The following is a 27741-nucleotide window of genomic DNA, read 5'->3' on the forward strand; positions in this document are numbered from 1 at the left end:
ACTGGAAAGTCTAGTCAACTTTGAATGCCACTCCTATGAAAAGACGCTGACAGGAGTCAGCTATGGTGAACGCTGACAGGAGCTTACTGTAACTGTTCCCTTTTTCTCCCTTGTCATGACATGGGTTGTGGCAGTCTTCACAGGTTGGCAGGAGCATTTGTAGTTACTGTATCTGTATAAGTTAAAGCAAATGTTTTCTTTGGAATTTGGAGCATTGTCCTACACGATCATGCTGTGTTGTGTGCCAGTTCAGAAGATCTGACTGTTTCATTGCTGACTGTTTTTTTACTTTAACACTGTTCTTAGGAAAGTCTTTTCCCACTGTAGGCTAGTGGTGATTGATATACTTGGACCCGTGTATCTAGGATAGATGTGAGAGAAACTTAATTTATACAGTGGCTTCATGATCTGGGGGATATGGCATTGCTTCAAACTTCTGGTGGAAGTATAGATTTAGTTATTTTTTCCCATGTTTTTTACTGTAGCTTTGCTATTAATGTATACAACTTCTCTTTCTTTTACATGTTCATTAGGACCTTTGTCATACTGTGGGAAAACTGGGCAACACTCTGGCCTCTCTCTCAGCCTGTGCCCGAAAGGTGGCCAACAAAGAAAAAGTTGCTAAGGAAGTTACAGTGTTACAGCAGAACTATGAAAAGGTGCTAGAAAATGCTAAAGAGAAACAGCTCTTGCTGGAGACTCTTCTGGCTCAGTGGAAGAAGTGAGTAAGCTCCTATGTCTATTATGATGGGTGCAGAGATCTTTCCACAGTCAGTCCATGATATGATGGGGAAGACTTGAATTGATCACTATGTTGTGATTTTCTTAGGCAGGAGAAAGAGTTCTCTTCTTTCCTGGCCTGGCTGGAGGGGTGTGAAGCTGCAGCCAGGCCTTCAGAGCAGTATGTTTCTGCTGACAGAGTTAAGCTGGCAGGTGAACTGCAATCTCTGCAGGTATGTTTCAGCTGAAAGATCATTCCCAAGATCATTCCCCTACATATCCTAGTTTGTTTCTGTACCATTTAAAGTATGCACTTGCTCAATTGTCATCTGACAAGTCACTTGATTCTGGACTTCGGAAATGTTTAAGGGAAATATTCTTATTTTTTTTCTTGTTTTATAAAAAAAAAAAAAAGGAAAAAAAAGTTATTTGCAAATATAGTATGTCTGCTCAAGTGAGAATATGTCCTGGCATATCCGATATATTTATCATTGGTCTGCTCGCCAGAGGATCTTTACTCTAGAGAAATTCCTTTATTAAGCAATGTTACTTTCCTTTTCTCATGTGAAGAATGTTGGTGCGACAGCAAGATATTCAGGGACGTAGAATTCACAAGTCTGATTTCCTTTTGCTTTTTTAAACACAAGACTTTCATCCTATTCTAATGTATATCTTTCCTGGCATTTGTTTTTAGATTAATAGGAAGCAGTTGGACAGATGTAGCATCCTTTACACACTCCATGACACCAATCAATCCATAATTTGACTTTTAAATGTTACTGAAGGGAAGGAAAATTACTATTTTGTTTCTTTGTTTGGGCCAGTATTTTCTCATAATTCTGATGCTGCAAGGAAAATATGTTGCAAAACTTACTCTTGATTTTAGCCATTTTTAGCAGACAGTAGAGCTGTATGGAAAGGTCACACTTTGTCCTGAGAGAGAGAAAGGAAAACAGTTTTGATGAATCCTTCCTGAAATACAGTGGCAGCTTTAGCTGTCTGAGAGATACTGAGTACCCTTGTGTCCTAATGGATCTCAGTTCCTCCAAGTATTTGGAGCTCATTCGCTTTTTTCAAAGTGGTGTATTGGAAAGCCTTAGTTGATTTTTTTATGATTTATTGTTATTTGACATAATATGATGTCATATTTAATCTAAATTCTGCACATTCCATTGTTTTCCCAGGATTTGAGAGCAGATTTTGAGTCTCATGCTTCAGTCTATGCGAGCCTGTTACAGTTAAATGAGTCACTGTTCCCAACAGCTTCCAAAGAGTGTGTGAAAGCAATAAAAGATAAATTTAAAGAGCTGGATGAAAGGTGGAAAGCTTTACCACAAACTGTCGATAAAAGGTTTGTGCCTCAGAATGTTTTTTACATGTTGAATGAGAGTAACCAATACCTTGATTAGGAATCCCAGTCCTGAAACCTAGTTTTACAGTATTATCATTAGGAAAACAAAGATTTAAGAGTCACTTTGTACACTGTGCTCCCAGGACAGGGATGTGGGGAATCCCACAGATTTATCACGTTGTCTTTTTGGCATAAACTCTCCTGTTTCTTTGATAGAAGATGTTTATTGCAAGGAGTATGGTGCCGGAAATGGAGATAGTGTTTTGCTTCCTCAATTACATGTTCTCAAGTAAATTCCTAAATTATTTCTGGAATCTGTAATATCTGCTTTTCATTTCTTCAGTTACATGCTTTACCTTGTGCAAAGCTACACTACTGTCTTTTTAAACCCACTTTGGATGTTTCATTTGCTGTCAATTCTATAAATACTTAATTGTTGGGCTACTGGCTAATATCAGACTCAGGAACATTGCCTCCTTTTCAAAACCACGTCATATGATATTATTTAGATTTCATTTGTTTTGGTGATGAATGTACATATTTTGCTATTTGTAAAGTGTCTTAAATAATAGACCCTGGTCAATGACATCATTTTTTTTAGGTTCTTTATCAATGCAATTATTTTACAATGTAACAGGCTTCTACGTAAATTTTCATGTTGAAAATCACATAGAGAAATTTCAAAGGGAAGTCTTGCAATGGATGAATGGCGAGGCCTTTTTTAAGGCAAGGGTTTAGAAACTTATGTCTGCTACATGCTGAATACCCGTCTGGACATGTTCTTTCTTTGAATTGTGTTCCTCTGACTCCACCCCCACTTACTTCAGTGAAAGTTGAGCATTCAGCTACTCATCCTCTGCCTACATTCATAAGACATTTACTTCACATGCAGTGTTGCAGATAGGATAAACAGAACTGAAAGTTAGCTTCAATATCATTGTCTGCTGGGTCTACCACTATGAAGAAAAGTTGAAGAAGCCATACCTTGGTGGCTTGGGGGACTTCTAACAGTTGTTATGAACAGAATGGTAGAATAAAGGAAGACCTGATTTTATACTTTCAGGTAGTGCTTCCCAGTTAAGTAATCAACACAGCAGTCATTACTTTTGTAACATAGATCTACATTTCCTTCTTTCCTTCTACCTGGCAGTGATTTTAATGCTGTCCAGTCAGCTATGGTTTTGAATATGGGAAATGATTAATTTAGGTCAAGTGCTTTCATATTTACATTTGACATCCTATAGGATCAACCTCCTTCAATCTCTTGTTGCTGAGCATGGACAGTTTGATGAGCTCCTACTTAGTTTTTCAGATTGGATTAAGCAGTTTCTTGCTGAACTACAAGCCACTTCAGAGATAAACACAGCTGATCAAGTACTGGCTGCATCTCAAAATAAGGTAAACTTTTGGATGTCAAAATTAAAGGCAGACAGATTGTGCAGTGTATTCCAATAAATATTCATCTAAAACTAGCAGGAGATCATTTACTTGTGCTTGAAAATTAATAGTCTGTTGCAGCCACATACACATTTCAATCATTTGACCAGCCTAAAACAAAATCCTAACACCAAACTGTTCTTACTAAAATCACCTTGATAGTACTTGTTTTAATTATAAGTTTAATACTAAAATGTTTTCTGAACTTTTGGTTGGAAAAGGAAACCCAGCTCTCATATTTTCTTTTTATCTAATAGAACCACTCAATGGAAATTGAAAGTAAGAAGCAGCAATTCCGAAGTCTGAAGGAACATGTAGATAAATTATGTTCTTTCAGCTGTCCAGAGGACCAGCAGACATTGCAAGGAAAGACTGAAGATTGCTTTCAGATCTTCCAGGAGGCAAGTCAAATAACTAACCAAAGACAAGAGGCTCTGGATCAGCTGCAGGTATTCCTGGGGCTCCATAGTGCTTCATCAGGAGTGCTCCACCAGCTCAGGCAGACAGTGGAGAAAACCGGAAATATGGATAAAGCTAAATCAGAGTTGTTGGAGAAGGAACTCCGTGATGTTATTCAATCTCTTAACAAATTGGAGTCTGTTGCCGTCAGTTTGGACGGTTCACTTACTAAGGCCCAATATCATCTGAAACATGGGAATTCTGAGCAGAGGACTTCATGCAGGGCTGTGGTGGATAATCTGTGCTTAGAACTGGAGGCAGTTCAAAATCTTCTGGGAACAAAACAGAGTGAGGCAGAAGCTCTTGCAACCTTGAGAAGATCCTTCATGGAACATAAAGAACAGCTGCTGAAGAGTATTGAAGATACTGAGGAAAAGGCTGACAAGGAGGGCCTACGAGAAGCAACACTGCAAGCCCTCCAGCAAAGGTAAAAACAATATAAATGTTTGAGATTGGCATCTCTTCATTTGCTTGCAGTCCCTAGACTTTTTATGACGAGTTGGAGGTACGTGTGAGTTTTCTGCCTGGGTGTCTTATTACTTGCCATTTTGCAAGGCATGTGAATCCATATATCTATTTAGTCAAATTTTGGAAGTGAGATGTTTGGGTGGAGGGAAAACATGAGCAGAACATTTAGCAAGTCTGTCAAATCTTTTATATTGAAAGAACAGAGAAGAAAGTCTTTGTCACAGAAAATTATTTTGTTCAAATGAATCCAAACTCCCAACAGTTATTAGAAATACCATATAGCATAGGTTTCCCTTGCATGAAAAGGAAGATAAGTAAATTTGTAACCTGACTTTTAACTTGCAGACTGAGAGTCTTTAACCAGTTGGATGAAGAATTGAGTTCTCACCAGCATGAACTCCAGTGGCTCATGGACAAAGCAAAGCAAATAGCCCAAAAAGATATAACACTTGCTTCTGAAATTGACAAAGAGATTAACCACTTAGAATCTCTGTGGGAGGATACCAAGAAAGTTATACACGAAAAGTAAGTAGATCTTAAATTTATCAATGTAAGTGTATTATCAAATACACTTACATATATAAATGAAAGTTGATAAAGAAAGAAACTACAGAAATAAAGAATCTAATTAAACTTGTCTTAACATTTTCTTTGTCTTAGATGCCTTTTCTTATATTTAAAGAAAACTTCTTCAAATGTTCTTTTTAAAATTTGTATAGTAAAATTAAGTGCTAGATCCATTCAATACTACATCATTCTCAATTAATGATTTTTGTCTAAGGGCAGAGGCAGAACAGTTCCAAACCCGACTAATACTTAAATGGACAGATGCAATTTGGTGATCCCCAAATTTGATTTGATTTACTGGCACAATAATTAAAAATATGTATTTATTTTGTAATCAAAAATGTTTTTATTTTGATTTATGCTGTGCTATTGTTCCTTTTTTCTTGATTGAGATGATACATATATTTGTAAATATCCTTCCCTCTCTTATATCTCGTCTGCACAAAATTTCTGTACAACTACATGGATTACATTTTTGCTTTTATTTTTTTCCAGCTGAATTCATTCTATTTTTGCAGTGTATTTTAAGAGATATGAACTAAGTCAATGAAAATAATGGCTTTGCTAAACAATCTTTACCATTTCTTTTTCTTTAGCACTGCTACTAATTTGTATTTCATGTGGCATGTTGGTACAACCCATTTTTCTTACCTGTAGAAGTCCTTAATAATAGTAAGCCAAGTAATTTCTGTATTGATGTGCCAAAAACTAGATAGCACCACTTTGGCAGTGAAGAACATGTATTATTAAAATAGCTGCCTCTGATAGATGCGTCATTGAGGGTAAATCAGTTGTGCAGTTGTCACGTGCAGTAGGTGTATCTATACCTAAAACTAAAAAATACTCAGGTACCCTGATGCGGTTTAGACCCAGCAGGCAGCCAAGCACCACCCAGACTCTCACTCACTCTCCCCAGGTGGGATGGAGGAAATAATTGGAAAGGTAAAAGTGCAAGAACTCATGGGCTGAGATACAGACTGTTTACCAGGTAAAGCAAAAGTCAGGTGCAGAAGAAAGGCAAAACAAGGAATCCATTAGCTGCTTCCCATCAGCAGGCAGGTGTTCAGCCACTTCCAGGAGAGTGGGGCTCACCACCTGTAATGGTTTCTTGGGAAGACAACCACCATCACTCCAAACATCCCCCCCTTCCTCCTTCTTTACCCCAGTTTTTTACTGCTGAACATGACACTGCATGGCGTGGAATATCTCCCTGGCCAGCCCAGGACAGCTGTCCTGGCCGTGTCCCCTCCCAGCTCCTGGCGCACCCCCAGCTTCTCCTCACTGCAGGCAGTACAAGGAGCAGAAGAGTCCTTGGCTGTGTGTGAGCACTGCCCTGCAGCAACTAAAACAGCGGTGTGTTATCAGTATTATTCTCATCAAAAATCCAAAACATAATATCATATGTGTCTCTACAAAGAAAATTAACTCTATCCCAGGCAAAACTATGATATACCTCATGGTTGCCTTCTAAAGTAAAAATAATGTTGATTTTTGTTTAAAGTATTAATCTAATTTATTTTGAACTGTTTTCTGTCTCATACAATTTTAAACCCTCCCAAACCCGATTATTTTTGGAGAGTGTTTTGGAACATTCAGAAAAGGGCCAGGTCTTAAAGCAATTGTATCTCTTTCTTGGCAATGTCATATTTCCCAAATTCCTTTCAATGGTAAACACTGTTCTACAATTAAATTTATCCATGATATTAATCTCACCTCTCTTTCTTCAGCATAAACACCAAGAATGGATTGGATATATTCTTTTCTTCTGTCTGTTGCCTGAACAGAAATAGGCTTTTCTAGAGAGGGAAGGAAAAAAAAAAGAAAAAAAAACACCTTTTTTTAGCATCAGGTTATTTTGTTTTCAATACAATGATACAATAGCAGGTGAGTTGAATATAATGTTTTAAACACAAAAGATTGCATCTCATAATTGGAGAACAAAATAGTTAGACTTATCTTGCATTGCTTTAGCCTTTACTTCTGCTTCTTCTTATCTAAGAAATACTCCATGTTAAAGGAAGAGGTTAAAAAATTAGTTGCAAGTGTCAACATTATTACAATGTGGTTTCTAGTTAGTAAGATGCTAAACTTAGGAAGTGAGAAACTTGAATTCCAGTTTTAGTGTTTCTTTTGCTAAAGTCATTTGCTTCACAATATGATATGGATGAGATAGTGTTTGATATACTGCCTTGATATACAGTGAGGTTCTTTGTGATGTATGGACCCCTGGTGATTTGTGAAAACTAAATATTAGTATTTCCTTGACTGCCCAAAATATGTTTAGGACTGCATTCTGATTCCCTCATGCTGAATTGTTATACTACATTCACTTTACATCATAAACGTAAACATGAATTATGCTAACACAGACTTTTACCATTACAGAAAGGAGCAGTCCTGTATTCTTATCGATCTGATGAAAGAATATCAGAGCTTGAGGTCAACAGTAATGAAAGTCATAGACAGTGCTGACAATGCTTCTGTGATCAAATCTATTTGGAAGGATCATGAAGATGTCAAGAGAACTTTATTGAAGGTAATTACATATATTTTCATTTGAAGGATTTAAATGATCTTTGATTTCATTAGGATTTTCTGTTTGAAATGTGCCATTGGGCTGTCTTTCAAGTTCCTTGAATTTACTGTCAAATCTTGACACACTGATATTCAAGATTTAAGTTCTTCCGATTCTGGTGAGGAAAGAATATAGTCCTTTCTGCCTTTTTTGTGAAATCCGTTAATGGGTATTTGATTGTTGCTATTTTAACATTTTAGGATCTAATGAGTACATTTTCAAATGAATAATATACACCACAGGCCTAGAGATGAGTGCCTGAAGAACTGGATTTTTTTTTTCTTTCTTTGAGTCTTCATTAAACAAGCAAATATTTATGTCCACAGCATGAAGCTGCCAAGAATGACCTGAGTGATAAACAAAAAGACCTGGATACTTTCACCAATAAAGGAAAACATTTGTTAGCAGAATTGAAAAGAATGCATAACTGCGACTGTACTGTGGTGAAAACAGATATGAACTCTATGGTGGACAAATGGCTAGATGTAAGAATCTGGTGTTTTTACACAAAATACAGTTTTTAACTGAGCAAAGGTTAAAGTGCTAGTATTTTCTTAGAATGTGCAGTTTTTTAGTAAAGTTTACTCTAAAATATATGATATTTGATATGATATCATAGGGATAGTGCACAGCAATGACATTAATTTGCTACATTTAAAAAATCTTATAACAGTGTATGAATGTAACTGTTATAGATCTACTCAGTGCACATTTTTGAATATAAATTTGGATTGGATTCTTGCCTAATGTGTGCCAGTATTATTTCATGACAGTAAGTTTCACTAAATAAATAAAGCAGTAAATTACATCATATTAAGTTACACCATTAAAGATGTGAATACATTGGGAGAGACATTATAACAGAGAAACATAATATAGAAACTAATATTTTTCATTTTCATATTTATACTGCTTTGATAGCAAATTCTTTTATCACATGAGAAAGATAAATGTAGCTGTTTTTAATAACAAATTTTACTTGAACCTGAAATGATTTCCCAGTAAAACAAACAAACAAACAAAACACATACAGCTTTTTAGAAATAGTAACATATGATTTTTGTTTATTTTATGGTCTAGGAAACTAAATTCAAATTAGATTTTAGAACTTTTGCATAACTCTAAGAGGAGAATTATTTTGCCTAGGCTAACTAATTATTTTTGATGCACTAGTCTTAAAATTGGCTTCAAAATCTAAAAGAAATCTAAAAATAATTTTTGAATGGTATTTATGTGTTTTCCTTTCTTAAAAGGTGTCAGAGAGGATTGAAGACAACATAGACCGGCTGAGTGTAAGTGTGTCTTTATGGGATGACATCCTGAAAATTGGAAAAGAAATGGATGGATGGTGCAATAAATGTATTTCTCAACTGAATGAAGGCATCGGCAACTTGAGTAACAGTCAGAGAATGGAGGTCATCCTGAAAGACTTTCAGGTGCTTACACATAAATTGTTAATAAAAATGTTTTGGGCGAAAATCTCTAGTGATATAAGGCACATAGATAAACCTGCACTGCTGTAGACCACTGTGTCCCCTGCACAAGCAATGCTATCACAAATGCAGTGGCTAGCTGATGACACTTCAGCCTATTTTTGAAGCTGTCTGCTTCTGAAAGAAACAAGAATGGCACAGCTCTTACTCCATCTAAATGTCATAGTCATTTTGACTCTAGCAGTATGTGACCATGTGTTCTTGCAAGGACAAAAATTTCAAAAATTTGGACATTGGACTGAACTATGGTCCAGTAGAAGCTCATGGAAAATTTAGACAACCTCACCTGAGGTTAAGCAATGAGCAGCTTCTAAAATCTCAGCTTAAAAGATAAATTCTCCAGCCAGTATAATAAAGTTATGGTGGACTGTAATGCAAATTTTAATGCCAGGTTATAACAAGTTCAGTAACATGCTCTCTTTCTTTTCTGAATATTGTTAAACAGATTTCGGAATATAATCAGTGTTCAGGAAGCATTCTGCCACCACTGGCTTAAAATGTACAGCAGGTCAACCATAGAATGAGTCATATTCTACTTCATTTGAAATAAATAATGTCCTTACGAAGATGCACAGTGAACATATACAAGTACAGTAGAAGATGAAATGGTGCTAATTCAGTATTTTGCTGAGGACAAACTCTGTGTAATGTCTTTGTGACAACCATGACAGTCAAACCACCTAACTTCATTACTATTTAAACTTCTTTGGAGTAACAGTAGCCAACACCCAAACCACAGGTGTTATCTGATTCGAGGAGAGCCAAAACAACAGAAAGCATGAGGACTGTGGGTACATCTGCAGTCACAGAATGCATAGTTCATAATACTTTTTTTGTACTGTCTTTTGCAAAGTCAGTAGGAAAGGCAGTTCACTGACACATTTCACATGGACAGAAAAGTCTCGTATATTGTCCATACCACTGGTCTCTTTCTCAATTAGCTAATATTAGCTAATATACGCTCCTAGAACATCCCCTTGAGGATTCTTCTGAAGCCACCTGAATTTCTACCATTCATGAATGGTGTTGAAGTGTAACTGTTTAATTCTGAAATCCACAGTCCAATCATTTAACTGGAGTGACCTGTTTGAACTTTTTAGAATGAAAGTCTGGGTAACGTGGTACAAACACTAATTTATTGCCTAATACTTCAAAACTAAAATTATACAGATTATATTTTTCTCCTTTACATTTCTGTTACTTTTAAAATAAACAGAATATTTATTTATAATGTGGATATCTATGACTGCAATAAATACAAGGTCCTGACATGTCAGCATATATATAACAGCATTTTTAATTCCATTTTGAGTGTGACTTCTAGTTCTGTCTATTTTTCTTCTGAGGTCTCATTTCCTTGTAATAAAAAACAGAGTACATCTATTATGCTCTGCATGCTATTTAGTGGAAGCTAACAACCATAGTAGATTTTTCCAGTCAAATAAACAATGACATTCCAATCTTTATTCAGCCACTTTTAGGAAACTAAAGCTGTTGTATTTTAAATGCTAAAAATATGTCTGGTTATTTTAATGGAGGGAAAAAAATCTGAACCGATTCTAATAAAGGAAAAGAAATGGGAGAGCTTTAGAGAACGAAACTAACAGAACTGTGCTTGCTGCTAGTTGCTAACCTCATTATATTGTCGTTCATTTTTCTGACTGATGGAGCATCCTTTTGAAGCTCTAAAACCTTCTTGTAGTTTGTTATGAAACTTTAACTACATCTTTTCTACAGTCTCAAGTCAAGGATAAAGAACAGAAGCTGGAGCAGCTCAGCTCTAAAATTTCAGATCTCAAAGAACTGATTCATAGTCTAGAGCCTCCTGCAGATCTTCAGGTAAAATAAAGATTCTGTTAATCACAGACTATGCTTAACCATAAGTATTCTTTAGTAGTCTCAAATTAGTGTCCTGAACTAACTGTTATTAGATAAGAATAAAATAGGAGCACTGAAGATGAGCTCTTGAACTGTTGTTATTGGTTAGTTTCATAGATTTTTATATTCTAGGAGAGATGCAAAAGCAAAAATATGAATATTTTTGATGTTTGATTTTAAAGGGAAATTGATATGTGAGGTTATCTGTTTTCAACATGTCAGAAATTTTTAAAGATAGCCTGACTTCTCTGATTTCCACAGCAAGGAAGTATCTCAGTAGATAACTATTTCAAACACAGGTATCAGATTTTAACTGAACTTAATCTAACATTCAGGTCTTGTCCACATTTTGCACCGACTGTAAACATAAGCCTAAATTACTAATCAGATACTGATCAAGAACCCTATATTATCAAGATGTGCAAATTATGTAGTGATGCTTATGTTTTCAGAAATTATTTCCTTTATGTGAGAGAAAAAAACTTCATGTTTAATCATATTTTTATAACAAATTTAATATCTATTCACTTACAGTGTAAAACCTAAAGCATATTATTTTGCAGTATATCCCTGCTAACCAACAGACACCTATTTCAAAATACTGAATATGATAAATACAATAAAAATGTGCACCATATCCACAGTAAAACAGTGGTAGATATTATCCTAAGTTATTTGATTTACCTTTTATTAGTAAAATGTGTACAACTAGCATCTACTATAATTTCATATAATGCTGTGATTAAACTTTTTTTTGTGTTTTCTTCAATCTACTTTACAGTGAGATTCTCAGTACTCTTCTCACCGATATCACCAATATTTATTGTATAAAGCTAGTAGTAATTAGGTCATGTTGTATATATATATCTGGCAAACTATTAAAAGAAATAAAAGATCAGCTGTTTAATTTATCAGAAGTGGATAATAACATTTTGCATTCTGGCTTTTAAGAAGTTAGTATCCCTTCTTTGGATTACTGTATATCTAAGATGATTTGATCCTGAATGGCTGATATTTTTTTATTCATGAAAGCATATTTAGTCATGGAGCAAATTTTTAATGTGTATAACTTTCCTACCTTACATTTTTTCAATAAATTTCCAGTTCTCATAATAAATGTTTTATTAAGTATTTTTAAAGTTAACATTTTTCTTTTAGTTTATAGAATCAGATTTAAGGCAAAAGCTGGAACATGCCAAAGAAATGTCTGAGACAGCAAAAGAGACACTAAAAGATTTCAGTACTCAGAAGATGCAGTTACAGAATTTTATTGATCAGACAACAGACTGGTTAACAAAAGTGGAAGATACACTTTTAAGCTGTGCACATAACCTGGATCCTGAAGCTCTAAATAAAGTGAAGGTCAGTGTTGAAGAAAATAAATATATTTCTTTTTAATGCAGTGAACTTCTGTTTTTTATATATTTCATATATATTTGCTGGATCTTTAGTTTCAAGAAGTCATTTCACTTGGCAAGTTCAGGAAGCATGATCCAGATCCAGCGCTTCTTCCCTTGATTGTGTCTAGACTTGCAATAGACCGTAGAATAAAGGAATGTATGGGAGGAGCAGAAATGCTTGAGAAAATAGAGGGCTCTTTCATTTATTTTAAAATGACGTATTTATGTTATAACTTCATTTTCAGGAAACACAAAAAGACCTACAGCTTCAGCAGAGCAGCATTGATTCAGCCCGTGAGAACCTCAACGGACTGTGTCGCAAGTACCATTCTGTAGAGCTGGAAACTCTTGGTGGCACTGTCACTTCATTAATAAAGAAATATGAGGCTGTGAATCAGCTCTGTTCCAGAACGCAGGCCAGCTTGCAAGAGTCCTTGGAAAAACATTTCCTCTGTGAGTCTTCAGGCTCATTAATATGAACCGTTAGCCCACAGCCACAAATCATTCTGGAGCCTGCCAGAGTTTCCAGTGATGTCACTTGCAATTACAACTTTATTTTTGTATGGAGCCTTTCAAAAAGTTAGCAAATGGTCATTTACCATCTGCTATGAAACAATGCATTTTAGAAAAACAGAATTCAAATTTAGACATGTAATGTACATGAATGGCAACTCACCTTTCTTCAACTTCTATGTTACTGCCTCATATTCTCACATATTCTTCCTTAGTATACATCTCTAATGCATAAATACACTTTGTGTATTTGCTATTCAGAGATGTATTTAACCATATGGAAATCTTTATAATGCAAAAGTCCTCATCTGGAGTAGTTCCTGGTTTCTCTGGGAAATAAGTGGAGAGATTAGACATTTTTTAATCTTAGATATTAATCTAGATGTTTATCTAACATCAAGTTAGGATAAATAGTAGCCTGGAAGTGTCTGCCTTTCCATTGACTATAAAGGGGAACCTAGTATGACTCCTGAAATTTGGATGTTTGCTGTGTAAACATCTGACTTTTTGTGAAATGAATCTCATCACCCAGTGTCACTAAAGACAGTGAGGCTCATCCTGTTAGCTATTACACATGGTTCCCAAAGGATAAATGAAGTGTGGGAGACAGCTGCACAGTATTGTGGTTAATGCTGCTTCTTAAAAAAAACAAACAAACAAACAAAAAAAACCATATATATATATATATTCTCTTATCTATATTTTTTTATTAAATAAGATTCTATGCAAGAATTCCAGGAATGGTTTTCTGATGTGAAGGCTGCAGTAAAAGCATCATCTGACAGGTCCGGAGACAGCAAAGCTATAGAGGCAAAGCTACATGATTTGCAGGTATAGTAAAAAAATAAAATAAAAAAAAAATAATTGACAGTACAACTACATGTACCAAATTATATCTCTAAAATAATTTGTAGAACCTACCATGCATATGATTTTGTTTCCAATAAGGTAATGTAAGACTAGTTCGACGAAGTTACATGTACTGTAAAGGAAAAACAGTTTACATTCACTGTTCTGAAATATCAGAGTTTAATTTCTGGAAGGTTAAGAGGTTGATGTATCTGAACTATTATTTTTTTCTGATTTTTAATTCCCTCCCCTCCCCTCCCCTCCCCTTCCCTCCCCTCCCCTCCCCTTCCGCTCCCCTCCCCTTCCCCTGTTTTCTTTATGGTTAGTCAGTCCTTCAGATTTACACTGATGTATCAAACCTTGCCTATTTTTCCTGGGACAGAGCACAAACAGAGCAGACAGCTAGTGCAAGCAACCATAATTACTGAAATGTCTAACATCTTTGGGACATCAATAAACTATCCAGAGAAAGACAGGGCTGTCTTGGGAACAGATAGGAAAATCAAGCTCTGTGAATTATAGCATCATTTAATAAAATTTTATTTGAACTATCCATTGGATTTTTTTTCCACTTCTAGACATTGTTCTCATCTTCTAATACAAAATATTGCTTATCTTTATTAAGTCTTGCATGTTTAAACTGTATTCTTTCATCACACAGATTGTTCTGGATTCTATTAGTGAGGGACAAAACAAGTTAGATGCTGCCTGCAAGGAAGGAGAAAGTTTGTATGCTTGCTTACCCAAACCAGTTGTGATCCATATTCAGGAGCAAATAGCAAAGTCTAATCAGAACTTCAATGAATTCTTCAAACAGTGTCTAAATGATAAGCAGGCCCTGGAAGCTTGTGCCTCACACCTTGGAAGGTAAGTTGAAGATAAACTGCATGAAATGTTCAGACTGGGGAAGTACAGGACACAATTTGAAATGATTTCCAGTTACTCTAGTCCTGTTTGCTCCTTTTCTTTGGAAATATTTAAGACAAAATGAAGTTCTCTTCAAAAAACTAATAATAAAAATAATAATCCAGCAGGTTCAGCTCTGAGAGTATTAGCTTAAGTGTCAGGATTATATATGTGGAAGAACTGTGTAGCTCATGTGATCCCAGATCAGAAGTTGGGGTCTCAGTAATTCAAATGCACTTTCCTGGGAGGAAAAGGTATGATGAATTTTCAAGTTCTGCCCTGGCATTTGAAGATAGTATGTGCTTTCTGAACAGCTGGCACCTGTCCTGTCCTATTCCAGACGTACATATTTCCTAAAGAGCTAGTAAGAAAACACTCTTAAATTAACACCTTAGGCTGGAATTTGAGGAGATCAAATGCTTTTAGGTATAATTAGATTCAAAACTTGCTAATTGAAAGCAAAGTTGGTGTGTCAATAATGATAAAAGAGCAAGGTGGGTTGGTGTGCCTTCATGTAAGTAAAAAGCTTGCAAACATAGGAACTTAGAGCCTGTTTTGCTGAGTTCTGAACACTCCAGATTCTACTTCTGTTCTGTCAGAGAAATTAAAAGTGCAACACTCCAGGTATTGTATGCATCAATACTGAGTAAATATCAATTTCTACCCATTTTTTTTCTCTTAAAAATATCATTATGAGGATTTGGAAAAAATATTTCTTTTGCTCTGTCTTTATTGAGTCTAGTAATAAATAAAAGCACTGCCACTTTAAATTTTGAAGGCTTCTTTTCTCACTGTAGTTCCCATGATTTTGCTGAACATTTTTAGAGAGTTGCTGAATATTTTTAGATTAGTAGTCACCATAGAATTATGTTTTGTGTACAACTCCTATTTGCTAAGAATGAAACGTATACCTAGCTTTGCTTTCCCGGTCTTTTGGATATTGAAAGAACTGAGTTAACTTCTTGCTAACTTCACTACACCTGAGAAATATTTTTTAAGTAAATATTTATCTGTTCTGTAGTTTTGAAGATCACTACAAGAAACTCGGCCTGTGGATACATGACATGGAAGAAAGAATAAGCACAGAAGCATTAGGAGAGAGCAAACAGCTTATTCCCGAGAAGAAAAAGGAGGTGCAGAAAGTGGAAAACTTCCTGGAAGAGTTACTGACTTCAAGGTAGTGTGAAACACTTTTCCTAAAATGCTCTCACTTTTCCCTCTGTTAAAGTAATACTGAAACTGAACTGTTTGGGTAAAGTGTGTTTGTGAAAGACAGAGAAAAGTGTTGCAATATACTCTAAAAATAGACTGAGTCCAGATATTCCCAGTTTTAAGGAAATTTGAACTTCAAGACAATTCCAAAATTTGATGTAGACATATTTCTCATTAAGAAAAGTATATCTTAGTTCATTAATAAATGGAGCCTGAAAAATACCATTGTTAGTAAAAGCAATAGTAAAAACATCATTTATCATCATATCAATTTATAAAATTTTCTTTTTTTTTTTGTTTTCTGTCCTACGACACCTAGATCCAACTGGGTTAGCAGATTCTACTTTCCTATAGAGTTTACTTTGAATTAAGAGACCAAATAATATTATTCAATAACATTAATATTATTTACTAATAAATTGGCTGAGAAATATTTCTAGATTTTCGACTCAGTGAGTGGATCATCATCCAGGCAAAGTAATGGCTGTTTTTTACTACATTGTGGCTTTTCAATTTTATTGTTATTGTTATTATTGTTAGGTTAGTGAAGATTGAACAGAAATAGTAGTCAGCTAGTTAAGGCTCACAGCATGCCAAAAAGAAACACACAGTCACTATCTATCCTCTTGAGACTGTTGCAAGACATTTTGGTCTATATAAATTCCTTTTAATCACAGGATATCAGGAAAGGTGATCCAGTAGCAGATTAACTGAGGCTGTATAAGGCCAGAGTTTTAACTCCCTTTGCTGAGCCTTGTACTGAACCCCAGAGTTAGTGTCTAATGCTGGGCAAATGGCCTGACTTTTCCATCATGCATTCTACGTGTCAAAGACTATAAACTGCTCAGAAGTTTTGGCAGGTAAAAAAAAGGTAGCAGTTCATAAATAACTGGATGCCTGATAGCCAAAAAGAAAATAAGTTAGCTTTAATTTAAATGTGCAACACAAAGATTCCAGTGTGATAATTTGGAGTATCAAAATCTGCAAGAAATGGCACTGTACACAAGTAAAGATATTAGTCAATACATACTGCTAATATTTCCTTTCAGTCTCTCCCAGCTAGCTTTTCTGTTAGACATTAACATTGGTGGAGCAGATGATTGTCAGCACCCTTCATGACTTCTCATAGTTGCTATAACAATGTCATACGCTTTTTGAAACTGATTTTCAGTCTCAATATTTTCCTTTCAGGGAATCTTTTGATAAGCTGTCCCAAATGGCACAGGCTTTAAATGAGGAAGGACATGGTGCAGGAAAGGAAGTGCGCCTGGCCTCTCAGCATCTCACCAATTATCAAAACATGGTCAAAACAGTCAAGGATAAGTTGAGAACATGTCAGCTTGCACTCCAGGAGCATCTCACTTTGGAGGAGGCATTGCAGAGCATGTGGTCATGGGTGAAAGAGGTTCAGGATAAACTGGCATCATCAGAGAGCACAGTCGGTAGCAAAGCCACACTAGAGAAACGACTGACACAAATTCAGGTAAAGATAAAACTGGAGAGTATACATCAATTAACATTGTGTGAGGGCCACATTAATGGAAAAGAAATAATTTTGTATTTTATTCTTCATACTGTTATTAAGGAGGGGAATTTGAATTTAAAGTGATCTTAACAAATTGGGAGATGCAGTGTGAGAAATAAGATAAAGTGTAATGAAGACAGATGCAAGGTATTGTAGTTAATGAAGAATAACCAACTATGAAAATGTGTATTCAGGTTAAAAAAAAATCTTTCTAATGGAGGGGAAGCCTTGGAATTGTTCACATGGAGACTCTATGACATATCTGTTACAGTAGGTCTTCAAGGACAGAAGGACAGATTAGGAAGGTCATCAGTGTAGGAGATCCCACTGTATGTTGCTGTCTTTCTGTGCAGTGCTTAACCTGTTCATTGTCTACTGCAATGTGAGCAATATTTTAGGATGACCAATGCAGAGAAATACCTGTATGGCTTTTGGGAAAACTGTTGGATTACTTGCACATATCAAGGTACAGACACTAACAAAAACAGGTGCCTAGGAATTCATACATGGTATGGTTATCAAGGGTAAATGGTGTCTTCTACTGGAAGAATAACAACTTTCATCTCTCAGCAGATTTCACTTAATATTGTGATTTATTTTGCCTCACAGGAAATCGTCTTACTCAAAGGTGATGGTGAAGTTAAGTTGAACATGGCCATTGGCAAAGGAGAACAAGCACTTAGAAGCAGCAATGAGGAAGGACAAAAGGTGATACATACAGAGCTACAAACGCTGAAGGATGTATGGAATGACATCATCAGCACATCAGTGAATTGGCAGAGGTAAAACTAACTAGAAAACACAGGTCAAACCCTCATATCTTTGCTTACCACAAAAGAGGTACCTTACAGCACACAAGAGTCCATTCATTCACATCTGAGGGGAAAGCTGCATACCTCATCAGAAAGAATCAAAATCACCTGAAAAAATACATCCTTCTATAAAAAAAGCAAAGAGTTGACCCTATCAGCTGAATCAAGTTTCATATGAGATGGTCACTTAAGAAGAAGTAGTAATCATTTCAAAGAAAAATCTAGAAAGGGCTTACTGAAATATTGAACCCGTACTGGGGCAGGACCAAGAACAGCTGACAAATATTTATCTACTTTTTCCCTACAAAACTCTAGGAGGATTCCTCAATTATCTTTCTCTTTTTTTCCCTTGCCTTGCCTTTTTTATAATTTGAATTAAATCTAATAAAATAAAATAAAATAAAATAAAAAGACTTAATATCCACTCCAAATAACATTTCCTGAAAATGAAGCTAATTTATTCTTACGTTAACTTCAGTGGAAATGAAAAGTTTTTGTTATTGCCCGTGTGAGAACTTTTTAATATATTTGAAGGCCTACAACATCTCTTTCTGGACCTCTTTTATCCAAGTTTCTGTTTTAATAAATTGCAGACTACTGCTAGTTGGTCTACATTTTTCATAAAAGATAATAATTTAAAATGGACTGATGTCTTAAGGTATTTGAGAACTTATTAATTCTGAATAGAATATCATTATTTTCTACTTTATATAACAACCTTCTTAATACAGTCCAGAATTAGATGTTCCTTTCTTTCCAACAGGATAATATTGCCTTTTTTTTTTTTTGCCTTTTTTTTTTACTTCTTTATCCTGTGCAATTTCCAAATCCCTTTCCACAGTACTGCTGCCAATTTTGTAGTTGTAGATCTGACTTCTCCCTTCTAAGCAGAGATATTTTTTTCTTCATTAAATTCCATCTTTCTTTTCTTCTTTTAACAACATCTGACATTTAAATCCTGTTACCCACACTAGCTGCATGCCCTCCCTTGTTGCTTTCATCTATGGGTTTTACAAGCACTGCCTCTTTCAATAATGACCCTAGTCATTATTGGATAGAAATGGGCCCTTCTGCATGATCTTAATTCCTTAGCTCTGTAATGAAAACAAAGCTTTCTCTGCATTAGAAAATTGACATAGATCTGTTTGATAGATTATCAGAGTACTAGGGTATCTGAGTCTTAAATATCAGTTGTCAATGAGCTATGGTATGAAATTGCAGTTCTTCAATTAGGAGTGATGCCACTTTCTTACTTATTCCAAAATTGTAATACAATGCTATGTAGAAAATTATGGTGGGAAGCCTTTAAGATTTCATTTTAATTTCATCCACTTTGTGTCATAAAATATAGTTTATATTACTATAACATTACATTACAATATTACTATTACATTTTAAACAAAATCTTTACTACACTCTCAGCTGCTGTTAAGTCCAGTGGAATCAGAATTACATTCCTCAAGCCAAGTCCCAGAAAGACCTGGAGATCTGCTAGAAGGATCAAAATATACCAGAAGGGTATATTTCTTCTCAGTGATAAAATGGACAATTTATAATTTATTCATTCTTTAAAAAGTTACCAGGAACTCTCTTAATTGTCAATAACCTAATAGGATGCTGTACATTTTATTACTGTGGTCATAGAGAGCTCCAATAATGCTCTATATTTTGATTTGCTAGACAAACGCTGAAATGTGTATTTCATTAGTCTGAGACAGACAGATTGCTCATGTAACCTGTACTAGGGAAGCAGTTGTATCAGGTTATATGTAGTAGCCCAAAGAACACAGAAATTCTAGAATAGCATGGATTAAGTTGACACAAAACTAAAACAAGATGAAGGAAAAAGGATATACTAGATGTATTAAAGATGTCTGTATAATGTAAAAATTACAGTATATGCAGGCTCTTTTTTTTTAGACCTTTCAAATGTTCTCATCTGTACTGTATATGTTTCTTTTAATGTAAGCTGCCTAGAGTCTGTCATTAGCCAGTGGAATGAGTACCTGGAAAGGAAAAACCAACTGGAGCAGTGGTTAGAGAAATTGAATCACAAAGTGGAACAGCCTTTAGAACCACAGATTGGTCTGAAGGAGAAGTTTGCTCAGCTGGACCATTTCCAAGCTATTGTTTCTGAAGTAGAGGATCACTCTGGTGATTTACAGCAACTCATTGAAAAGGCTGCAGAACTTCATGAAAAAACTGAGGATGTTTTTTTTGGAGCAGCAGCTCGAGAAGAACTAAAAACACGGTTTAATGATATCGCAACAGTAGCCAAGGTAAGAAAAAAGCAAAGGTCTCCATTTCAAGTAAGTCAAATGTTTGGACATCTGTATAAAAGACTAACATTTTGATTTTAATAATTTTATAGCGAATGAAGGATTGATTGTGTTTGAATAGTTTTGAATAGTTTGAATAGACAGTATTGGATACATGCAGACTGCTGAAAAAGTCAGTATGGCATCCAGAAAGTACAACTAACAAACTAATATGCTGGAGCACGGTGAAGATGTCAATAAGCACATTAAAATAAAGGAGGATGAAATGAATGTAATACAGTTGGATTTTCCAAAAGCCTCTGACAAGTGTCCACACAAAGGATTATGAAGTTTCTAACGTTCTTAAATAATTACAAATGATAAGGAAGTATAAGGGAAATTGCCCACAAATATTTGCCAGATTCATGTGCTCTCCCTAGATAGCATGGGAGAGAATAGTTGGTTAGATGAACCATTATACAGGCCCAGTAGAGCACTTCTCATGTGCTGAGCACTTGGGGCAGGTATTTCTACTTTGACCACATCAGAGCAGACAGATACTGACATCCTGTCAGTCTGAGGCCATGCTGTGTTTCTTGTGCCTGCATGAACTTCTTTGTTTGGTGGAGACTGGGGCCTGGAATATGTTGTAAATTCATCACCTGTAGGGTAGCAGTGTTCAACAGCATCACAGGACTGGCAGGCTGAGAAAAGAATTGATGCTGGGCAGAGAAGATGGGCCAAGTTTGGCTAGCTGATGTGCCAGATGAAGCTACTTCTCCCTTCTCCACTTGCTGTGATGGTAGAAATTGTTGACAACTTTGCAGTCTTTTCTTTGGGAGAGAAAAGCACCGATTGCAATTGGTAAAAGTCACTGCCATCAGAAGAGAAAGAGTTTCCCTCCACTCTCCCTGTCTACTAGTGTTACATTTTGGTATGTAAACAAAAGTAAAGAAGGGTGCATCTTTGGCTTTCCTGATACTCTGCTGCCTTCAGAAGACACCTACTTTTTTTTTTTCTTTTAAGTCAGGCACATGTGTACATTTCCTTACTTGGTCGTTGGACAAAATGCATTAAAAGGTAAAAATTTTGAGAATTTACTTTAGGTCATCTTAGTTTAGCTATTAACCATCAAAGAAAGATTCTGACAAAGAAACATTCACATCTCAGTTCATTTTTGGTTACTTTTGAGAAACATTCCTGAGAATTTTAAGAACAAATCTATGGTCAAACCAAAGGCCAGCCTAGACTAAAACACTATTTCACCTGTAAGGTAAACTGGCCCCACTTTAAGCTTATGTTAGAACACTGGTATGAAGCCATGCAGTTGTTGTATGTCTATGTAAGGGAAAGAGTCTTCCAGGGGTGCAAGGCATATGGCCTTGAGATAGCCACTACTTCTGATCTGATGCCTAAAAAAAGGACTCAGCACCATAAAAGCCTTTTGCACTTTTGAACAGCAGAACTCATTTGTGGGCTTCGTATGGGACATCTCTGTGACTTTGCTTAGCATTTATAGAGACTTATTTCTTCTAAAAAAAAAAAGCTATATTTCTGCCAACATTCCTGTCCAGAGCAACCTAAACCAAACTTTGTGCAGTGTAGCACTGTATTCTGTTGCTATAAGCTGCTACAAGTTCTGCTGCTCAGTAATCAAATGGATGCAGAGCAGTTCTTTGTGATATTACATCCTTAAAGTCTGGACAGAAGCCAGGAAAGTGTTTTAGCAATTTAACAGCTTTTTGTTTGTTTGTTTTGTTTTGTTTTGTTTTTAAATCTGAAAAATAGGACAAAATGAAGAAAGTAGAAGATATTGTGAAGGATCATTTGTTATACCTTGATGCTGTGCATGAATTCACAGACTGGCTCCATTCTGCAAAGGAAGAGCTGCACCGCTGGTCAGATGCAACTGGAGATACATCAATGATACAGAAAAAACTGGCCAAAATCAAAGTAAGAAATATTAGCTGTCATGATTTCATCTGTGATTCAGAACCTATGCTCTAAAATAGGCCACAGACAAAAACCTGTGGGATCTTGCTCTTTGTGTATTTGAAGTGGTGATTATATTTCAGTGAGCTGAAAGCAGCTTTTCTAAGCTGTGATGTCTTTTTGCCTACCTTGCCATACTAAACTGATGGAGTGAAAGTACAATCAGACCTGAGTTAGCCACTGCATGCGTGGAAACTATTTTCAAGAGTGGAAGTCCAGTGGCATCACAGAAAAATATGGCTTAGCTGATTAATAAATACTGTTCTGTCCTCATCTCCAAATATGTTTTCTCCATAAACAGTGTTGTCTGAATCATTCAGAAACAACCTTTTGTGATTTTCATGAAATGGAGATGCGTAACAGTTCAAGGATCCTCAAACACAGTAGAAATGTGTGTTGCCTCTCTATGTATACTCTCCTTATCCTGGTATCTCTATGTGTCCATCCATTCCTAGGCATTTGAGTGTCTGAGCAAGTTACACATTTCTGAATGCAGCATTAAAGCAGACTTCATGTTTTGCTCATGCCTGATGTTTACATTCAAATAGTCATGCTAACAGCATTTTAGCCTGCTCCTAAACTTGAGGGTGGGCCTGTGAGCAGAGTAGGTGAGGATTCAGGATAGCCAGATCAAACTAATAGATTTGTTGTTTACTCCTGAAAAGTTTTTAGTCTCCTTTGCATTCAAACTCCCCATGTATAATATGAGAAAGGGAGGAGACAGTAGTTTCTAGTTCATAAGACGAAGAAAATAACATTTTTTTCTGGCATGCAGTGATTGGGATGATATTTATATTTTCCAGCTTCTAAAGCTGAAAACTAAAAAAAAAAAATCCTCGTTGCCTGTGTAAGAATGAAATAGAACACTGTAGAAAGAATTTATTAAAAACCAAAAACAACAACAACAAAAAGCATGTGTAACCAATTATGGCACATCACAGATCATGAGTAGGCTGCAGAATGCTTTTTTTCAGCAGCAAAGTAATGTTCTTAAAACTGCTACGTGCAGCTCTGTACCAGTGTTTGTTGTGCAAAACATCTCAAATCAGTTCCTTTCTTCATCTTACCCTAAACAATACTTTTCAGTATCTGAAAAAAAAAAAAAAAAAAAAAAAAAGTTCTTTCTCCTCTAAACTTATGGAAGTTTTAGAACCACTCTCCAATCACTGTAAAGCCCTCACAGTCCCTTGACTGAGTTTTATTTTCATCTTGCCTCTGGCTGTGTTTTGCCATTCCGCACGCAGCGTGGGTGTTGTGAAAGTGTTGCTGCCGAAACCGCTGCTCAGCGCAGTGCTGCGCATTCCCCCTGCATGCTGCCCCCATCTTGGGCGGCTTCCCCTTTCCAGCTGTAGCAAGTTACCATGGCAATGTTGCCTTGCAGGAGCTGGTAGACTCCCGCCAGATTGGTGCAGGCCGCCTCGTCCGAGTGGAGACACTGGCTCCCGCAGCCAAGCGCAGCACAACCGCCGGTGGGTGCCATGTCCTCGCTGCTGAGATGCAGGCCCTGCAGTCAGACTGGAAGCAGTGGGAAGAGAGCGCTTTCCAGAGCCAGCAAAGCCTGCAGGATGTGCTGAGCCAGATGGCCCTGTCGGAGCAGGAGTTCGCCGCACAGGTCGCACAGCTGGAGGAGGCCGTGCAGCGGTTCAGCGGACTGCTGGCCACCTGGTCGCAGAGCCTGGCCCCCCTCGATGGCCAGCACACTGACACCGAGATCGTGGAAAGCTGGCGTAAGGAGAAAGTAAGGTCACCCCTCTTTTCCGAGCGGTTTTCCGGTTATAAATGTACAGGTACCATGGGCAGAAAACTGCCAAGTGGCACTATCAAGGAGTGGGAGAGGTAGAAAAAAATAAAAGGTATATTTGAAAATATATACTATATATATATGATATATATATTATATAATATATATATATTATATATATATATATATATATAATATATGTACCTCTGAAATCCCAACTTTCCAAGCTTCTGTGACTGTAAGCAGAGCAAGCACTGTTTACACAAGATATGTCTTTGGCCCCTGCTGTACTAGATTTAGCAAATGCTGCCTGGATCCTACACATTAAAAACAATGCTAGCCTTTAAGAAAATGAAGGAACTAGCAAACTATCTCTGAATTTCTCTTTCAGTTGCTCAGTGTTTTGAGCCAGGATAGTACTTGATCAGGGAAATGTGAAGTATTTCCTAAAAGCCAAGTAGCAGCTGGAGTGATTTCTAACTCACAATTTGTCATGCATGTATTGAGTTTCTACTTTTCATTTCTTGAAATATTCTTCACATTATACATGTTAAGGTCTTGTCCAGTGTTTAAAGAAGTTATATTTGAAACAGGTATTTTTGCTAATTGCTCTGCAATGGAATGTAGTGGAATTCAGAGAAATAGAAAAGGAGTTCCTGAGTGTCTTCTAGCAAATATTCCGAATGTATCTCTCACACACACACACACATGAGATATATATATATATATATATACACACGACATTCAAGTTACATGTCTATATGTTTGTATGTATCTCAATTTCTGTGAATCACAGAAGTAGTGGAAAGATACATCGTATCTTTTCCTTTCTTTTCAGGGTAGTGTTCAGTTTCAGTAAAAGAAGAGAGGTATGTGATGCTTGCTTTCTCTCCCATTCACTGAAGAAATATTCAAAAAACCCAAACACTTTCTCTTTAAACTGAGATTATAAATCTCCTCCTTCTCCATTGTTTGTGCCAAGTTATTTCTGTGGCTTCCCCTTCTACAGAATTCCCTGAAACAGACTGATGGAACCTGCCTGTTTGAGTGCCAGTACATAACAGTAGGAGTAACAAAGCTGACACTACACTGGAGTAAATAAATAGTACAAATATGCCAGCTCTTCTATGGTTATGTTTTTAAACAGGGAAGGAAGATATGGAACTATCATCAACATGTAACAGATGTTTCTTTTTTTATTATTATTTTTTATTATTTTTATTTTACAAATGGAGAAATACTAAATTCAAAGGACATTGCTTTTATTAGTATTATATAAAACATGTATGTACTGTAGCTCTATGTGAAATGTTTTATTTAGACTATAAAGTTGTAAACTTTAGGTAAGGAGGAAAATGCAGAGGAAACATTAGACTTATTATGCACAGCCCTACTATGTAAATTTTTTTTTTTAATAGCTTGAAGAAATGCAGTCAGGACAGTAGTCCTTCCATTTGGGCTCCAGGGATGGGTTCTATTGTGAATGTAAAATAGCACTGCAGCATTCCCTTTCCATTGTCATATACCAATTCTGTTGTCATGCAAGCCAAGGCCACAAATTAAAGATGCATTTCCTAATTCTCAGAATTAGCAAACTCACTCTGTTATCCCATACTCAAGCTCTGTTCCTTTTCTTATGTGCAACATAATAGCAACAGATCTCACACCTGGTATTCAGCAAATTATTTTTGTAATTCTCAGATTCAAAATTAAATCTGTCACTGAAACAGTGCTATTAGTAATTCAGTGTCTCTGTATGGCCATAGCTAAATGTAATCTCTTTTTTGAGTAAATGTTCCTGCTTGTTAAGAGGTTGTGCCTAAGGTTGTATATCATCAAAAGAATCTTTTAATAGTTATCGTGGTAAGTTATTTGAAACTGATAGATTTTATTGAAAACAGATGATTTTAACCCCTGTGATACTCTCAGGTTCTGTTTCTTTGGAAAAGAAAGAAAAAATATATATATATATTATCTCATTATAGTGATTCCTGTCATAAGTAATCTCTGTTTTAAGTGTTAAGAACATCTTGTTTTAAGTAATGGCCAGTTTGCTGTCATTCCTAATACTTCCAAAAAAAGTCTTGTGTGCAGTTTAACAAAGTAGACAAAAAACAGCTTACTTTTTTTTTCTTTTTTTTTTTTTCTAAACATCATTGTTATTACATAAGTACTTAATTCAGATGTTATTTTGTGTGGTTTATAAACAAATCAGCATCGTGACTATTTCAAGTATCTTTTAATTATGGTTGAACACATTTTCTGGTGTGTGAGTGACTCAAAGCAGATAATTATTTATGTCAAAATGGATTGTTGTTGTTTTTCCTGGCAGTTCAGGTACTACAAAGAACATGCATCCCTTATTCTTATTTTAGCTTTCTCGGAAACACACAGTATAGATCCTTAAAAAATTTTGCAACTCTGCAGACTTTTCCAATAAAAGAGATATAAAACAAGCACAAAGTTCCTCATGGGCAGCAGACACATTATCTGAATCCCAGGCTTTTGATCATTTGCTGTTCTTACTAAGTCTTTTGTCTTGCTAGACCCTGGCTAATATTTGTTTTCAGTTTTAATTTACACAAGTGCATATCAGTTTATTGCAGAGTCAGATAATATTTTACAGTGAAAATGTATTTGGTGAGGGTTTTTTGTTTGTTTGTTTGTTTTTTAATCTTTGAAATTGTGGTGTTTTCAAAACCTTTTCTTTATTTTCACGTACATAAATTGTATATTTCCTGAACATAGAATTTTGTTCTAATAGATAATCACAAACTATTTACTATGTATATTCTCAATCATCATTTTGCATATATTCAGAAACTTAATGGAGGGAATTCCTTGTCCCACTTCCCCTGTCCCCTTTCTATTCTGTTGTCACTTTCATGTGATCAATTTCTTATATTTATACATACATTTCTTCCAGATCAGGACTTAGATGTAGCCAAACTAATCTATGCATGCCAAACACTCTGGCATGTCTTCACTGCAGAACCTTTGCTGTGGTGAATGTAACTAACTAGAAGATTGTCTTTTCTCCCTGGCAGTTTAAGAGGAATGCCAAAAGAATTTAGTTTCTAATGATGTGAGGAGCCAAGTCTACACTGCTAATCATTCTGGTGTAGTTGGCAGGGTGCTGCAGTGGAGACGCTGTGTATGTCAACATGAGAATTGTTTTTGTTGGAGTAGTTATCACACCTCTCCCAGTGATGTTTGCTAAGTAAACATAAATACTTTTTTCTTGACTTAGGTGTTTCCAAAAACAGTGCAGCAGTGACAGCCAGTAACCCTCAAAGGACTGTGAGCAGCAGTACTTTTACATTAAGAAAGCCTCTGTCAAAATATCAAAGCTATTAGAAGTTTTGTTTGGTTGGTTGGTTGTTTTTTTTTTTGTTTGGTTTTTTTTGATACAGCTTGTTTTTATTGAGCATACTAAACTCAAGCCAAAAGGACAATTATAATCATATGCATTGGTATTATTTGCTATTCCCTAACTGTACATAATTTCATATGTACAGCTAGTTGATAATACTATATATAATAATATATATATATCATTTATTAAAACAAGGTGCATATCTTAAA

The 27741-nt window shown here is 35.9% G+C and overlaps 1 protein-coding gene across 1 annotated transcript in view; it reads left to right on the forward strand.

The window, feature by feature from the left end:
* SYNE1 (spectrin repeat containing nuclear envelope protein 1) overlaps nt 1–27741 on the forward strand; it is a 292806-nt gene that overhangs the window by 105522 nt on the left and 159543 nt on the right. Inside the window, exons 35-54 of the mRNA XM_050710059.1 lie at nt 534–721; nt 830–953; nt 1905–2071; nt 3316–3469; nt 3766–4394; nt 4781–4960; nt 7388–7538; nt 7904–8062; nt 8831–9013; nt 10808–10909; nt 12107–12310; nt 12594–12801; nt 13580–13692; nt 14372–14577; nt 15638–15793; nt 17020–17311; nt 17963–18135; nt 20135–20444; nt 22212–22376; nt 23797–24153. Coding sequence (XP_050566016.1) covers nt 534–721; nt 830–953; nt 1905–2071; nt 3316–3469; nt 3766–4394; nt 4781–4960; nt 7388–7538; nt 7904–8062; nt 8831–9013; nt 10808–10909; nt 12107–12310; nt 12594–12801; nt 13580–13692; nt 14372–14577; nt 15638–15793; nt 17020–17311; nt 17963–18135; nt 20135–20444; nt 22212–22376; nt 23797–24153 — 4221 coding nt within the window. The remainder of the gene's footprint in view (nt 1–533; nt 722–829; nt 954–1904; nt 2072–3315; nt 3470–3765; nt 4395–4780; nt 4961–7387; nt 7539–7903; nt 8063–8830; nt 9014–10807; nt 10910–12106; nt 12311–12593; nt 12802–13579; nt 13693–14371; nt 14578–15637; nt 15794–17019; nt 17312–17962; nt 18136–20134; nt 20445–22211; nt 22377–23796; nt 24154–27741) is intronic.

The sequence above is a fragment of the Cygnus atratus genome, chromosome 3, assembly GCF_013377495.2.
Source record: "Cygnus atratus isolate AKBS03 ecotype Queensland, Australia chromosome 3, CAtr_DNAZoo_HiC_assembly, whole genome shotgun sequence".
Lineage (NCBI taxonomy): Eukaryota > Metazoa > Chordata > Aves > Anseriformes > Anatidae > Cygnus > Cygnus atratus.